This window comes from Schistocerca cancellata, chromosome 5, assembly GCF_023864275.1.
Source record: "Schistocerca cancellata isolate TAMUIC-IGC-003103 chromosome 5, iqSchCanc2.1, whole genome shotgun sequence".
NCBI classification, from domain to species: domain Eukaryota; kingdom Metazoa; phylum Arthropoda; class Insecta; order Orthoptera; family Acrididae; genus Schistocerca; species Schistocerca cancellata.
The window spans coordinates 169198663-169215556 of record NC_064630.1 but is presented as its reverse complement, the minus strand read 5'-3'; the positions used below and the strand labels follow the sequence as shown (position 1 = coordinate 169215556).

The following is a 16894-nucleotide window of genomic DNA, read 5'->3' as shown; positions in this document are numbered from 1 at the left end:
GCAGGATTGTGTGCACAGAACCCACAGAAATGCCACAACAGTCATTCGGCGATCCCCCAAAACAATTCTCTCCACTTTCTCGATCATGTCGTCAGACCGGCTTGTGCGAGCCCGAGGTTGTTTCGATTTGTTGTCACACGATGTTCTGCCTTCATTAAACTGTCGCACCCACGAACGCACTTTCGACACATCCATGACTCCATCACCACATGTCTCCTTCAACTGTCGATGAATTTCAATTGGTTTCACACCACGCAAATTCAGAAAACGAATGATTGCACGCTGTTCAAGCAAGGAAAACGTCGCCATTTTAAATATTTAAAACAGTTCTCATTCTCGCAGCTGCCGGTTAAATTCCATCTGCCGTACGGTGCTGCCATCTCTGGGACATATTGTCAATGAACGCGGCCTCATTTTAAAACAATGCGCATGTTTCTATCTCTTTCCAGTCGGGAGAAAAAAAATCGGAGGCCTTAGAACTTGAATGCACCTCGTACGGTTAGTGAAATTCACCATGACTTCAATCTCAGTAACTCCATGTTTGTGTTAGAATCTTGGCATCATTGTACACAGAAGCGCCAAACACCCTGGTATAACATGCGTAATCAAATACAGAGATATGTAAACAGGTAGAATACGTCGCTGCGTCGGCAACGCCTATATAAGACAACATGTCTCGGTTGCAGTTGTTAGACCGCTTGCTGCTGCTACGGTGGTAGCTTTATCGAGATTTAGGTGAGTTTGAACGTGGTGCTATAGTCGGGTCACGATCGATGGGACACAGCATTTCTGAGTTAGCGATGGAATGGGGATTTTCCCGGACGACCATTTCACAAGTGTACCGTGAATATCAGGAATCCGCTAACTCTTGAAATCACCGACATCGCTGAGGCCGGAAAAATATCCTGCAAGAACTGGACCAACTACGATTGAACAGAATCGTCCAACGAGACAGAAGTGCAACCCTTCAGCAGACTGCTGCAGATTTCAATGCTGGGCCATCAACAAGTGTCAGCATGTGAACCAATCAGCGAAACATCATCGATTTGGGCTTTCGGAACCGAAGGCCTACTTATGTATCCTTGATGACAGAAAGCTTTACGCCTCGCCTGGACCGTCAGCACCGTCATTGGACTGTTTATGACTGAAAATATGTTGCCTGGTCGGATGAGATGACAGAATGCTTTACGCCTCGCCTGGGCCCGTCAACACCGTCATTGGACTATTTATGAATGAAAACATGTTGCCTGGTCGGACGAGTTTCGTATCAGATTGTATCGATCGGATGGACGTGTATGAGTATGATGACAACCTCATGAATCCACGGACCCTTCATGTCAGCAGTGGACTGTTCAAGCAAGTGGAGGCTTCGTAATGGTGTGGGGAGTGTGCAGTTGGACCCTTGATGCGTCTAGATACGACTCTTTCAGGTAACACGTACGTTAGCATCCCGTCTGATCACCTGCATCCCTTCATGGCCATTGTACATTCCGACGGATGTTGGAAATTCCAGCAGTACAATGCGACACCCCACACGTCCAGAATTGTTACAGACTGGCTACAAGAACACTCTTTTAAGTTTAAACATTTTCTCTTGTCGCTATACTCCCCAGACATGAACATTATTGAACATATCTGGGATGCCTTGCAACTTGCTATTCAGAAGAGATCGTCACCGAGTCGTAGTCTCACGGTTTCATGAACAGCCATGCAGGATTCATGGTGTCAATTCCCTCCAGCGCTACTTCAGACATTAGTCGAGTCCCTGACATGTCGTATGGGGCACTTCTGCGTGATCGCGGAGGCCCTACACGATAATAGGCAGGTGTACCCGTCTCTTTGGCCCTTCAATGTAGTTCATAGAATGACTGAGTTCTAAACGATGCTCGGCAATCGCTGACTTGGCTCCCTGTCTCAGTCTGGTGTGCCTGTGGTCCCAGGTTATGCTTCACACTCCCTAGCAGAGACTTAATCTTTGAGAGAGGATGGAACACGTTCTTGATGTTAGGTGTGAGAAGACTTCCGTTGATTTTGGGCGATATCGGCGCGACATGTGGCTAATATGAAACGTTCTTCGTTTATTCTTGTACTTCTCCAGGAACCTCTGGCTGGGAGATAGGGCGCAGTGCCTTTCGAACATCTCGAGAGTGATATCCATTGTCGCAGGACACAGGCTGTAGCTATTCTGTCTACGTCGCCAAATTATCAAGATCTGACAGAGTTAGTGCCCGGTGAACCAGAGTTATGAGTACACCGTTTCTCTGTGCCGGGTGGTAACAACTGCTCGCTTGCAGGTACAAGTCGGTGCCAGTGGATTTGTGATACACGGTTTGGCTGTAGGTAACATCTCCGTTTCTCTTGACTGATATAACCAGGAATGGGAGTAGTCCATCCTTTTCCAGTTCTGTAGTGAATTTAATGTTAGAGTGGCGTGAGTTTAAGTAGTCCAAGAGAACACCGAGGTTTTCCCTCCGGAATGGCAATTTAACAAAAGTGTCATCCACGTCCTAATAAAGCATTTCGGTGATCTGGGGCCGACCTCTTCAAATCTCTCCACAAAAGTACTTTAGAAAAGGGATGGTATAACAGAGGGTCCGAGATCACAGGAGGGCTTAAATGACGACAATCGGAAGATAAAGCTGGCTGCTGTGACCGAGCGGTTCTAGCCGCGTCAGTCTGGAACTGCCCGACTTCTACGGTTGCAGGTTCGAATCCTGCCTCGGGCATGGATGTGTGTGATGTAGTTAAATTGGTTAGGGTTAAGTAGTTCTACGTTCTAGGGGACTGATGACCTCAGATATCAAGTCCCATAGTGCTCAGAGCCATTTGAACAATCGGAAGATAAAATGTCGCGAACGGTTTGGACGTCATTCAGAAATTCATACAGCAAGGATCTCAACTGATAATAACCACAAAATTCGCGCAAGGCGTTCGGAAAAGTCGCGGCTAGAAGGAAACACTACAGTCGCTGCTATTGGTCGGCGCATACCGCGGACATAGCACCTGACGGGTTGCTGACCGCAGACGGAGTGCCTAGCACCGCGTAGGCATAAACACGGACTTGTTCCACACTGGAATCAGTATCAGACAGCACCTGAAGGAGACTGTGAGTCAAGCAGTTGAAATACCGTTGCAAGAAAGATACAAGTAACCGACAGAAACACCGTTGTTCAACATGACAACGCCTCGCCGGGAAATCCTGAATAATTGTTCGAGTATCATGTCGTTTTTGGAAACCCAGAATCTACTATGTAGGAATCAACATGGATTCCGGAAACAGCGATCGTGTGAGACCCAACTCGCTTTATTTGTTCATGAGACCCAGAAAATATTAGATACAGGCTCCCAGGTAGATGCTATTTTTCTTGACTTCCGGAAGGCGATCGATACAGTTCCGCTCTGTCGACCTGATAAACAAAGTAAGAGCCTACGGAATATCAGACCAGCTGTGTGGCTGGATTGAAGAGTTTTTAGCAAACAGAACACAGCATGTTGTTATCAATGGAGAGTCGTCTACAGACGTTGAAGTAACCTCTGGCGTGCCACAGGGGAGTGTTATGGGACCATTGCTTTTCACTATATATATATATATATATATATATATATATATATATATATATATATATATATATATATATATATAAATGACCTAGTAGATAGTGTCAGAAGTCCCATGCGGCTTTTCGCGGATGATGCTGTAGTATACAGAGAAGTTGCAGCATTAGAAAATTGTAGCGAAATGCAGGAACATCTGCAGCGGATAGGCACTTGGTTCAGGGAGTGGCAACTGACCCTTAACATAGACAAATGTAATGTATTGCGAATACATAGAAAGAAGTATCCTTTATTGTGTGATTATATGATAGCGGAACAAACACTGGTAGCAGTTACTTCTGTAAAATATCTGGGAGTATGCGTGCGGAACGATTTGAAGTGGAATGATCATATAAAATTAATTGTTGGTAAGGTGGGTACCAGGTTGAGATTCATTGGGAGAGTCCTTAGAAAATGTAGTCCATCAACAAAGGAGGTGGCTTACAAAACACTCGTTCGACCTATACTTGAGTATTGCTCATCAGTGTGGGATCCGTACCAGATCGGGTTGACGGAGGAGATAGAGAAGATCCAAAGGAGAGCGGCGCGTTTCGTCACAGGGTTATTTGGTAACCGTGATAGCGTTACGGAGATGTTTAACAAACTCAAGTGGCAGACACTGCAAGGGAGGCGCTCTGCATCGCGGTGTAGCTTGCTCGCCAGGTTTCGAGAGGGTGCGTTTCTGGATGAGGTATCGAATATATTGCTTGCCCCTACTTATACCTCCCGAGGAGATCACGAATGTAAAATTAGAGAGATTAGAGCGCGCGCGGAGGCTTTCAGACAGTCGTTCTTCCCGCGAACCATACGCGACTGGAACAGGAAAGGGAGGTAATGACATTGGCACGTAAAGTGCCCTCTGCCACACACCGTTGGGTGGCTTGCGAAGTATAAATGTAGATGTAGATGTAGATGTACAAGACTGTACGGGGAGAAAATGTATCTGAAAATTAGAAAGCTGGATAAGCTACGACAAAGGAAGGGAAGACTGCTCAGTTTTCTCTGTTTCCTACTGAGATGCCGAAAGAGGACGTGGCTGCAGTATTTCCTAGAATTAAACATCACATCAATTCAAAAGCGACCATCAGAATTAAACGTCGAGTGATGTTAGCTAGTATTGGTCGTGGAGAGAGTACATGACATGCGCCATCGACTTGACGTGATATTCAGAGTTGCTATCTCTGCACGTTTTTATAGCAAACTCTCTAACCAGACAAGACTAGGATAGAGTTGATGGCACCTCCTGGTCCCTAGTGGAGTGGACAAGGATGAAATCAACGTCCAGTAAACTAGTAATGTTAGAACGTTTTGAAAACAAGGCGCAGCGGTATGGGGACACCCGCACGGCCGTCACCCTGAATTAGAAGGAATTGACGCGACCACCTTGAAAGTAATGAGCAAGGGTCTCAGTTTGTCAGTTTCTCCCAGAAATGTTCCCGTTGCGGCCTTCGTCAGTGCAGTGGATGCTGGTAGCTCTGAATTTTCTTTCCAGCGAGGCTGAACAAGTCCGATGGGAAACATGTAGGGCGCTCCACGAAACCAAGCTGCCGAAATCAAACCTTTGTGGTGATGAGAAGTTGGCTCTAAAACAACTCGGGGAAGTTAACAGCATTATGATGTTACCAGCAGATATGGTGAATGCTCTACGTAGTCCTACAGATGGCGGATTATTATAGAAAAGTGCAACAACTTCTAGATGACCCGGTGTACACACTAATAGATAGGAAACCCACAGAAGGGGTGGATCAGAAGACCAGGGCTCTTCTAAAGGAAACCGGCGTTCCAGAAAAGATCGTTAAGCAGCTAAGAGCAAAAGCATCATTACTACCGAGACTTTACGGTCTGTCTAAGGTGCACAAGGAAGGGATTCCTCCAATTTCAATACCAAGCAGCAATGGCGCAGCAACGTACCTTACAGCTCGACACAAACCTTAACAAGTTGCTCTCGCCATATGTGGGGAAATGTGCTCATCACATTCGCAACTCGGAGGATTTCCTACAGTGCGTCAGGCAGCTACAGATCATGGATTCTGACTTCATGGTCGGTTTCGACGGAGTCTCCTTCTTCACCCGCGTACCACTGAATGATTCACTTCATCTGATTGGAGAACATTTCCGCGGTGCTCTCCTAGACTTATTCAGGTGCATATTGACCTCGACATACCTCCTATATGGCGGTCAATCTAAGAGCAAACGTAACGGGTGGCAATGGTCAGCACATCCTCATCGATGGTGAGTGATCTGTTTATGGAGAGATTCAAAGAGGGGGCACTAACGTCAGCCCTAGATCAACCGAAATGCTTTTTAGATACTTGGATGACATATTTGTCATATGGTCCCACGGAAGGGAGAGGCTCAGTATTTTCTTGGACAACCAAACTCTCGCCACCCAAACATTAAATTCACCACGGAACTGTAGAAGGTTGGACTACTCCCATTCCTAGTTGTACCAGTCAAGAGAAAGGCAGATGGTACCTTCAGTCACAGTGTGTATCGAAAAACCCACTCGCATCCGTTTATACCTGCAAGCCACCAGTTGTCAACATTCGGATCAGAAAAATAGCGTACTCAGAACTGTGGTTCACCGGGTACGAGCTTTGTCAGATCCTGATAATTTGGCGACAGAGACAGAACACCTACAATCTGTATTCTACAAAAATGGATACTCTTCTGGAGGTGTTAAAAAGGTACTGCGCCCTCATTCCCCGCCAGAGGTTCCTGAACAAGCACAAAAGGAAATGAAGAAGGTTGCTACATGTCGAACCGATATCTGCCAAAATCAGCAAAATTCTCTTCAGACATAACATCAAAAGCGTGTTCCATCCACCCACCATAATTAAGGCTCTGCTAGGGAGTGTAAAGAATGACCTGGGTCTACAGAAACCGAGCGTTTACCGTATACCATGTGAAAGTAGTATGGCATACATCGGCCAGACGACTACGACCGTTGACGTAAGGTGAAAAAAACACGAAAGGCACACCAGACTGAGACAGGCAACCAAGTCAGCGATTGCCAAACACTGTTTAGAACTCGGTCATTCTGTGAACTATGATGTTGCCAAGATTGTAACACAAACATCGAGATACTGGGACAACGTCGTGAAAGAATCTATTGAGATTAAGGTCGCGGAGAATCTCCTTAATCGGGACATCGGTTTCCAACTGAGCTCTGCCTGGAATCCTGCACTAGATCTTCTGAAGACACAACGGAGGCAACATCAAGATTCCAGGGGACATAAGTATGAAGACGGAGTTAAAGAAAATAGTCCAGTACATGTAACAGTGGACGCACGTGGAATGGTATCTCAGACAACAGATTCAATATCTATGGACGTTTCATAAAGTCTCGAGAGTCAATTTGAACACTTGCTGCTTAAAAATAACACTGCAGCCGCTCCAGGTGGACACGGTCCTCGTACAGAACACCTGACAAGGTATGCCACGGTAAGAGAACGTCTCTGATCACAGGATGGTTTAAATGACGACAATCGGAAGAGAAAATGTCTGGCACGTCTTGAATGTCATTCAGAACCTCATACAGCAAGACTGGCAACGAATAATAATCACAAAGTACGCGCACAGCGCTCTGAACAGCCGCTGTTAGAAGAAAACGTTACATTCCCTGCTATTGATAGGTGCGTACCACGGACAAAGCACCTGACGGATTGCGGACCGCTGACGGAGTGCCTAGCGCTACATAGGCATAAACACGGACTTTCTCCACACTGGAATCAGTATCAGACAGCACCTGAAGAAGATTGCGAGTCAAGCAGTTGAAATACCGTGCAAGAAAGACGTGGATAACCGGCAGAAACCCGACTGTTCGACATGGAAGCTCCATCGTGTTTAGCAGCAGCTAGTTATAGTCTGTGTATCCGGACAAAGACGGTGGAGCTAATAATGAAACATTGATTCTGCGCTTTAATTTGATGCGCTAAGGAGACAGAGAGTGTTTTATTCGACTTGTTTCTTGTAACGGGCACAATCTGTTATCCGACAACTTTCAGCTGTGAATTCACGTATTCGCTCTGAAAAGTCCAATATATTGGTGAGAAATAATGTTTCTATGTGTTTTTCGACATTTTTATCGAATTCCGCAAAAAAGAGAAGGGAAAATTATAGATCGCAAAAGTATAGCTGACTGGCAGTCAAAAAATTGTATAACAATTTTGGTAATGCTTATTCTTGAGAGCCAATATTAACTTCGAATGGCTACAGCAGCGAAAGAAAAGCAAGAGCAGTCACGGAATAACATTTAGTTAAAATAGTATGTTGGGTTATAGCTGTCTTAGGAGTACATTAAAAAGGCAAGGAATCTACTTTAGCTATTACACAAAAACATTTTATGTAGGGTTTATTTGTCTAATACAGAAGTATATCTAAACTAAACACTTAACTTTGTTTTACTACACCTGGCCGTAAGCCTTTATTAATAGCATTATAACTTATTAAAGGTAATCTTCCTTAATAACCAGAATTAGACAACGTTTTGCGGGTAGTTCAAGACACTGAAAATTCAATTACGGACTCCACAGTTTCAATTCCATGATTGTGAATAACAAATTTATTGGCTTGTATGAAATTCAAATTACTGGTACCAAGGAATTTACAATTCCGATTTGATGTGCAGATTAGGTGCCACTGCAATATCCATACTATCGCCACGCCTTCATTTATTAGTTTTAACCTCTACGAAACAAAGGTGGGCCGTGATACCAAGGTCTTGCGGTAGCTTATACACTTGCACTACCTGCGTCAGTCTTTCCTGGCCAGTTCATTCGCATCCACAACATCAGGCTACTGTCTGCTCTCATCTGTCTCTGTTTTCCGAGGCACTGCATGCTTATGCAACGTTGGAGGCCTAGTTTTCGATACTTCTCTGTTAGTACTCGCATATTCGTTTGCAACAAAATTTGATACTCGACTTATTATGTCTCTTTCCATCGATTGCTTTAATGTAGGGTTCCTCTGAGGTATTAGTCCAAAAAACTTGCAGGGAACCTTCTGAGAGATTAAAAAAAAAAGAAAAAAAAAACAGGGAAGGGGTACTGTCGGATGGAGGATGTCAGTCACATATCGACATCTCATTATGTTAGGGTATATCGCTCACGTAAAGAATAAAATTACGAAGCCATTCCCAAAAAAATTGTTGGCTACTAGAAAAATTATCAGCGGAAAGCATTTACTAACGAAAGATTAGGAAGAGAGATATGCAACGATGTTCGATGGGAAATAATAGTCGCGTGTTAGGACGAGACTTCAGTGATAGCGCAGAATGAAGTACACCGTGGTTCTACGTGGCACGGTTGCTCACTGGTTGATACGTCGTGCAGGATTAAAACTGTTTTCTGTACCGCGAACCGAACACTGAAACTTACCTTTCGCAAGGCTACTATTTTTTCAGAAAATTTTATTTCGGAGCTAAGTTTCATATAGTTACATTTTCAGAAACTAATTAAAAAAAGTGGTTCATATGGCTATGAGCACTATGGGACTTAACATCTGAGATCATCAGTCCCCTAGAACTTAGAACTACTTAAACCTAACTAACCTAAGGACATCACACACATCCATGCCCGAGGCAGGATTCGAACCTGCGACCGTAGCAGTCGCGCGGTTCCGGACTGTAACGCCTAGAACCGGTTAGCCACCGCGGCCGGCACCAACGTTGGAGAGAGCAAGAAGAAACCTCCTTGGCTTGCCAATCAAAGTGATTGTAGGGGAAGAATGAATTCATTATTCTAGGTAAAACCTCTTTATTTCCGTTGATCTTACTCACTTTTTTCCATGGGATGCTTTATTTTATTTTTTTAAATTTTTTACTTCATCCCTGATTTACGATTCTAGATAGTCTGTAAAATATCTTATGTCTCACATTTGACATTTCACATTTCACCAATCCTACAATTGCTTTACACGACGGAATAGATCGAAATTGGCGACAATTCTGTTGAAAAAGAGTAACGTTTCTTTTTGTGCTTAAGATTCCTCAATTCTCCAACTGTGAAGTCGCTATCATCGCTAAGTAAATTATATTGAAAGAACATAATGTTTCACTTAGGCATCCTCTGATGTAATTCTTATCTAGTTGTTCAAGAAAACTTCTGCAGTGTTGTTTTACTCATTACTAGGCAACCCCTTAAGAGGTATCCCCTTCGAATACTACAAAAGGCTTACCATTACCTACCGGCCAATGAAATGACTTTCAGCTTCACCTAAAGTATGATTTGTGTCTTTTAGTGTCAACGATGGACCTTCGTCTTCTTAGCGATCAGTTCACGCAGACAATTACACAACAACTATATTACCTGTTTATGCCACACAAACATTAATGATAATAAATTATTTTCGCATTATATATCGTTTTTATATGTATTGTCCACCATTTGTCATCTGTGATTGCGGCTTTGTGATATCTTCCACTTGGGACTGCTTCATGGGAAGAATGGCAATGTTTGAGTTGCATTACCATATCATAACTGCTTAGAATGAATGAGCAAACGCCATATAAATTTCAACCAATAATGCAGATTTACAGTCTAAAGTACAGAATTTCACACCGGAATTGAAGTATGGATTATCAATGGTATGTCTTCTTACTTTAGTTTTTCTGGGGACAGAAACTCATAGCTACTATAGGAATGGAGATACAGGTGAAAAGGCTGTTCAGACCCTGACATCTAGGGTGCTATTCACAACATATGTGTCATGCAACATAGTATCAGCATACGTTGCAGGGGCTAAATGTGCCGATGGGAATGGATGAGCAGAGAGAGGAGAGAGCAGGAATTGAATTGTCAGAGGAAGGAAGAATAAGATGGACAGAGAAAGTGTAGAGGAGTAGATGAGGAGATAGAAAGGGAAGGAGGGGATGGTCAGATAAAGAGAGAGGGTAGGAAGAGGTGGATGGGGCAGGCGAGAGTAGACTGGAAAATGGAGTTGGGGATGGTCAGGAATAGGGGGAAAAAGAGAGCAGAAGGAGGTGATAGAGACAGGGAGCAGGAGGAGGAGATTGCCAGAGATAAGGGGAGGAGCAAAGAGGGAGAAGAAAGGAAGAGAATGGAGAGATGCAGAGGGGGTAGGAAGAGGTAGAGACAGGCGAGAGGAAATTGAGAGAGAGAGAGGGGAAGTGTGAGTTTGCCTGAGAGTTGAAGATGGAGCTGAATAGCAGGTATATGGGGAGGAGGAGATCGACAGAGGGAGAGATAGGGATGGTCAGAGGAAGAGGAGCAGACAATCAGAAAGATGTGGGAGGAGGGGATGAACAGAAAAAGGAGACAGAAGGAGTCAGACATAGGGAGGGGGAGGAGGAGCTAAAGAAAGAGGAGATGGAGAAGGAGTAGGATGAGGAGGAGGTCGGCAGATATAGGGGGGGGGGGGGAGAGTAATAGGTGGAGAGATGGGGGAGGAGGAGATGTGTGCAATAAATATATCAAATGTGTGCACAGGTGAGGGCAGGGGGAAAGATTTTAATACAATTTATGTAGACGTTTAAGGAGTTTTAGTTTAATTTTTTGGCTAGCATTTGAGGTTGCATACTTTACAGAATCAGCGATATATTACCCTTTTCCAACATTTATTCACCATTCTTTCACTCTTGTATCAATGACGTTATCGTGCCGGATCTCATTTTGTCGTGAGACGTGTCAAACTCAATTTTTTGTTCAAACCTCATCTTATTGTAAACCTCTCTTTCCTGTATTCACATTTCTGCCAGATCTCTTGCAACGTCTTGGACCCAGTGTACTTCGGTTATATTGTTCACAAGCAACGTGAATATCTGAAATATCAATTAAAGTTTGCAGTTTTGCAGAACAAATTCACATTGAATTATTTTATAGCACATCCTGTATCAAAACCTTCCTTACTTCCTCTCTTCTTGCAATCACAGCAGATTACACTGATAATACCATTTACGTCTCTGTGTCATGTCAAGAAATTTCACTTCGTACCTTGTGTACATTCTTGTATGTTGTCAATGCTTTGCGTCACGTTTGACGTCTAGCGACAGATGGCATGCGTATGGCAAGTTGTATTTTCCACGTCGCTCATCACGCGCGTGCGCGCTGTGTCGTAGCTTGGTGTCCCGCGGGCTGCGGGCCCGGCCGGTGCGTGCCGCCCGGTCGCTGCGAGTGCCCCCCGGGCAGGGCCGGGCCTCGCTGCTGGGACCTCCAGTGCGGCACCGGCGCCGACAGCGTCGTCTGCCGGAACGGCGGCCACTGCGGACCCGACGGCTCCTGCGTCTGTGCCGACGGCTGGACCGGACGCGGCTGCGCCACGCGTGAGTACCTGCCGCAGCCAGAGCCCACAAAAAGAACGCTGCTAGCAGCAGCAGCTGAGCACAAGAGCGCGGCATTTGTAAAGCAAGCATTCCGATGAGGCACTGCAGAATGCCGTAAGGGCACAGCCGAGGCGGGAAACAGGTGCCCGTCCGCGGCATCCCACTGCCCCATTAGCTGAGAGGCACAGCTTTCCTCTACCTCTCTTCCACCTGTCGACTGCATTCTTACAAGGGAACCTCCCCATCGCACCCCCCTCAGACTTAGTTGTAAGTTGTAAGTTGGCCTTGAAAAACTGAACACAGATCGATCGAGAAAACAGGAAGAAGTTGTGTAGAACTATGAAAAAAAAAAAAAATAAGCAAAATATACAAACTGAGTAGTCCATGCGCAAGATAGACAGCATCAAGGAGAACGTGATCTCAGGAGCGCCGTGGTCCCGTGTTTAGCGTGAGCAGCTGCGGACTGAGAGGTCCTTGGATCAAGTCTTCCCTCGAGTGAAAAGTTTAAATTTTTATTTTCAGACAATTATCAAAGTTCAGGCACTCACATATAATCAACTTCGCTCTCCAAAATTCCAGGACATTACGGGCGACGTGACTAAGATTTGCTTGGACATATGCAGGATTTGACGGTCTACACACGGAAACATTTGAAAACGTTAAAAACGTATGTTTTGACAGAGCACAGGGAAAACTGCGCGTCTGTGAAACTGTTGCATTCATTTGTTGCAGTTTATGTGCCAAACTCTTATGTTTTCATCACTTTTGTGGGAGTGATTATAACATCCACAAGAAAACCTAAATCGGGCAAGGTAGAAGAATCCTTTCACCCATTCGCCAAGTGTGCAAGTTAGGTGGGTCGACAACATATTCCTGTCATGTGACGCACATGCCGTCACCAGTGTCGTATAGAATATATCAGATGTGTTTTCCTGTGGAGGAATCGGTTGACCTATGACCTTGTGATCATATGTTTTCGGTTCCCATTGCAGAGGCACGTCCTTTCGTCTACTAATCGCACGGTTTTGCGGTGCGGTCGCAAAACATAGACACTAAACTTATTACAGTGAACAGAGACGACAATGAACGAACGGACAGATCATAACTTTGCGAAAATAAAGAGAGTAAACTTCGGTTTTGCGGTGCGGCCGCAAAACATAGACACTAAACTTATTACAGTGAACAGAGACGTCAATGAACGAACAGACAGATCATAACTTTGCGAAAATAAAGAGAGTAAACTTCGGTTTTGCGGTGCGGTCGCAAAACATAGACACTAAACTTATTACAGTGAACACGGACGTCAATGAACGAACAGACAGACCATAACTTTGCGAAAATAAAGAGAGTGAACTTTTTACTCGAGGGAAGACTTGAACCAAGGACCTCTCGATCCGCAGCTGCTCACGCTAACCACGGGACCACGGCCCTCCCGAGCTCACACTAACCTTGATGTTGCGTATCTTTCACATGGACTACTCAGTTTGTATATTTTGCTTATTCTTTTCATAGTTCCACACAACTTCTTCCGGTATTCTCGATTGATCTGTGTTCAGTTTCTCAATGCCTATCCACTGTGCCAACTTATAACTAAATCTGAGAGGGGTGCGATAGGGAGGTTCCCTTGTTAGTATACATCAGGCGTTACGTCAGGCTGCGCCCTGCTACTGCTGACGTTTTTGCATCAGTGTGCTAGTCTGTAGCCAAAGTCCATTTTCGTAGAATATTTCATTGAGTAAAAAATAATGTCGATGTTACTCCATCTTTTGCCACTGTATAAATTCTTATTTGGATCAGACTTGTTCGCTTCGTTTAAAGCTTCTTTAGTATTCGGTTTTCTCGCTTCCACTTTATTTCCATGCTCTCTTCCGTATTTAGACTACGAATTTCGCTTAACGCACTCTACTGTGTTGCGAGCACGCAACATATTTACGTTCTTAAATTAATAATGGCAAGCATTAGTGTGGGCAACGGCCTTGCCGCAGTGAATACACCGGTACCCGTGAGATCACTGAAGTTAAGCGCTGCCGGGTGTGGTCGGTACTTGGATGGGTGTCCATCCAAACCGCCATGTGCAGTCGCCATTTTTCGGGGTGCACTCAGCCTCGTGATGCCAAGATGCCAATTGAGGAGCTATTCGACCGAATAGTAGCCGCTTAGGTCAAGAATACCATCATAACGACCGGGACAGCGGTGTGCTGACCACACGCCCCTCTTACCCGCATCCTCCACTGAGGATGACACGAAGGTCGGATGGTCCCGATGGGCCACTTGTGGCTTGAAGAAGGAGTGTTTAAGCATTAGTGTAGAAGTGGAAGTTATGTTCCAATTGACACCAGTGAAGGCGCTGTTTAGAGCCATTGGTGGTGGTCACTCACTGTATAACGGAAGTAACATCCGCATTACGAGTACTTTCACGCTGGCTAGAACCTCACGTTGTGGACTGTTCACCGTGAGCGCTCAAATAACTCCTGCATTCTGGGCACAGGAGGCACATGACATAAGCGAGGAACTTTCCAGAGAAGTTCACAGTAGGAGACGTTTTGAAGGACTAGCAACATCTAATGAGGCAAGAAATCGATAGGAGAGGCATCTCCGCCGTCAAGCAGAATAGTATATAGACCAATGGGATCGGAGTCCTGAATCAGTGCAAAATAGAAAGTCAGCAGTTGAAGACATTTCCAGCCTGAGACGTCTGTTTTGGTAAACATTTACTGGCTTTTCTGTGTGTGTCAGAACTGTAACCGAATGTTAGTGGCAGTTACCTTTTCTTGACGTAGTCTCAGTCCTGGGTCGACTGAATGTATGACATTCGTAATTGTATCTGCTCTTCGTTTAAATTCTTTACTTAGTCATTGCAGTGGCAGTATTTTAGGCAAAAGTATTAAATCTTTACTGTAAGCGACAAAGTAGCATGGTGGGCATCATGCAATATTGCGGTAACAATGCTCGCCATCAGTCATGCTATGTCCACATGTAGGGCACAGTAACAGATGCCCAAGTGAGCTACGAAGCGAGGATAGCAGAGTGCAGCGGTAAGCTGGAACGCGCAGCAAAGAACCATGTACACTACTGGTTCAAATGGCTCTGAGCACTATGGGACTTAACATCTGTGGTCATCAGTCCCCTAGAACTCAGAACTACTTAAACCTAACTAACCTAAGGACATCACACACATCCTTGCCTGAGGCAGGATTCGAACCTGAGACCGTAGCAGTCGCGCGGTTCCGGACTGAGCGCCTAGAACCGCTAGACCACCGCGGCCGGCTGTACACTACTGGCCATTAAAATTGCTACATCAAGAAGAAATGCAGACGATAAACGGGTATTCATTGGACAAATATATTGTACTTGAACTGACATGTGATTACATTTTCACGCAATTTGGGTGCATAGATCCTGAGAAATCAGTACCCAGAACAACCACCTCTGGCCGTAATAACGGCCTAGAGACGCCTGGGCATTGAGTCAAACAGAGCTTGGATGGCGTGTACAGGTACAGCTGCCCATGCAGCTTCAACACGATACCACAGTTCATCAACAGTAGTGACTGGCGTATTGTGACGAGCCAGTTGCTCGGCCACCATTGACCAGACGTTTTCAATTGGTGGGAGATCTGGAGAATGTGCTGGCCAGGGCAACAGTCGAACATTTTCTCTATCCAGAAAGGCCCCTACAGGACCTGCAACATGCGGAAGTGCATTATCCTGCTGAAATTAGGGTTTCGCAGGGATCGAATGAAGGGTAGAGCCACGGGTCATAACACATCTGAAATCTAACGTCCACTTTTCGAACACTGCGAACAACAGGTGATCCAGAAGTGTAACCAATGGAAACCCATACCATCACGCCGGGTGATACGCCAGTATGGCGATGACCAATACGCGCTTCTAATGTGCGTTCACAGCGATGTCGCCAAACACGGATGCGAACATCATAATTCTGTAAACAGAACCTGGATTCATCCGAAAAAACGACGTTTTGCCATTCGTGCACTCAGGTTCGTCGTTGAGTACACCATCGCAGGCGCTCCTGTCTGTGATACTGCATCAAGGGTAACAGCATCCATGGTCTCCGAGCTGATAGTCCATGCTGGTGCAAACGTCGTCGAACTGTTCGTGCAGATGGTTGTTGTCTTGCAAACGTCCCCATCTGTTGACTCAGGGATCGAGATGTGGCTGCACGATCCGTTACAGCCATGCGGATAAGATGCCTGTCATCTCGACTGCTAGTGATACGGGCCCGTTGGGATCCAGGAGGGCGTTCCGTATTACCCTCCTGAACCCACCGATTCCATAGTATGTTATCAGTCATTGATCTCGACGAACGCGAGCAGCAATGTCGCGATACGATGAACCGCAATGGCGATAGGCTACAATCCGACCTTTATCAAAGTCGGAAACGTGATGGTACGCATTTCTCCTCCTTACACAAAGCATCACAACAACGTTTCACCAGGCAACGCCGGTCAACTGTTGTTTGTGTATGAGAAATCGGTTGGAAACTTTCCTCATGTCAGCACGTTGTAGGTGTCGCCACCGGCGCAAACCTTGTATGATTGCTATGAAAAGCTGATCATTTGCATGTCACAGAAGCTTCTTCTTGCCGGTTAAATTTCGCGTCTGTAGCACGTTATCTTCGTGATGTAGCAATTTTAATGGCCAGTAGTGCAGTCAGCTGGTCACCACACTCGAACGAGTCTCTTTGTTATAGGCGATGTGACTAAGCACCAGGTTTTAGAGAAACAAAAGAGAAGCCACAGAGTACAAATAGGCAGAATTTGAGGACAGGGCGTTATTCGATTATGTGACTTCGTCATCGCTGAGTAGCTGCACCACGACGCCGGAGCACCGCTGGACTCCGAAACGACGGCACAACGCCAGTAGCAGCCTCTCGATCGAGACCAGGTTGCATCCTCCGCCGCACTGGGTCTTTCACGGGACTTGGTGCCACAGCCCCGCAGGTGTGCTCTCCGTGCCTGCAGCCGGCGACGCTGAGGTCCAGGGACGGACCCAGTGT

The 16894-nt window shown here is 45.5% G+C and overlaps 1 protein-coding gene across 1 annotated transcript in view; it reads left to right on the top strand.

Moving 5' to 3' along the window:
• The first annotated feature begins 10993 nt into the window (after positions 1–10993).
• LOC126188420 (wnt inhibitory factor 1-like) overlaps positions 10994–16894 on the top strand; it is a 100178-nt gene continuing 94277 nt past the window's right edge. Inside the window, exons 1-2 of the mRNA XM_049930024.1 lie at positions 10994–11042; positions 11672–11875. Coding sequence (XP_049785981.1) covers positions 10994–11042; positions 11672–11875 — 253 coding nt within the window. The remainder of the gene's footprint in view (positions 11043–11671; positions 11876–16894) is intronic.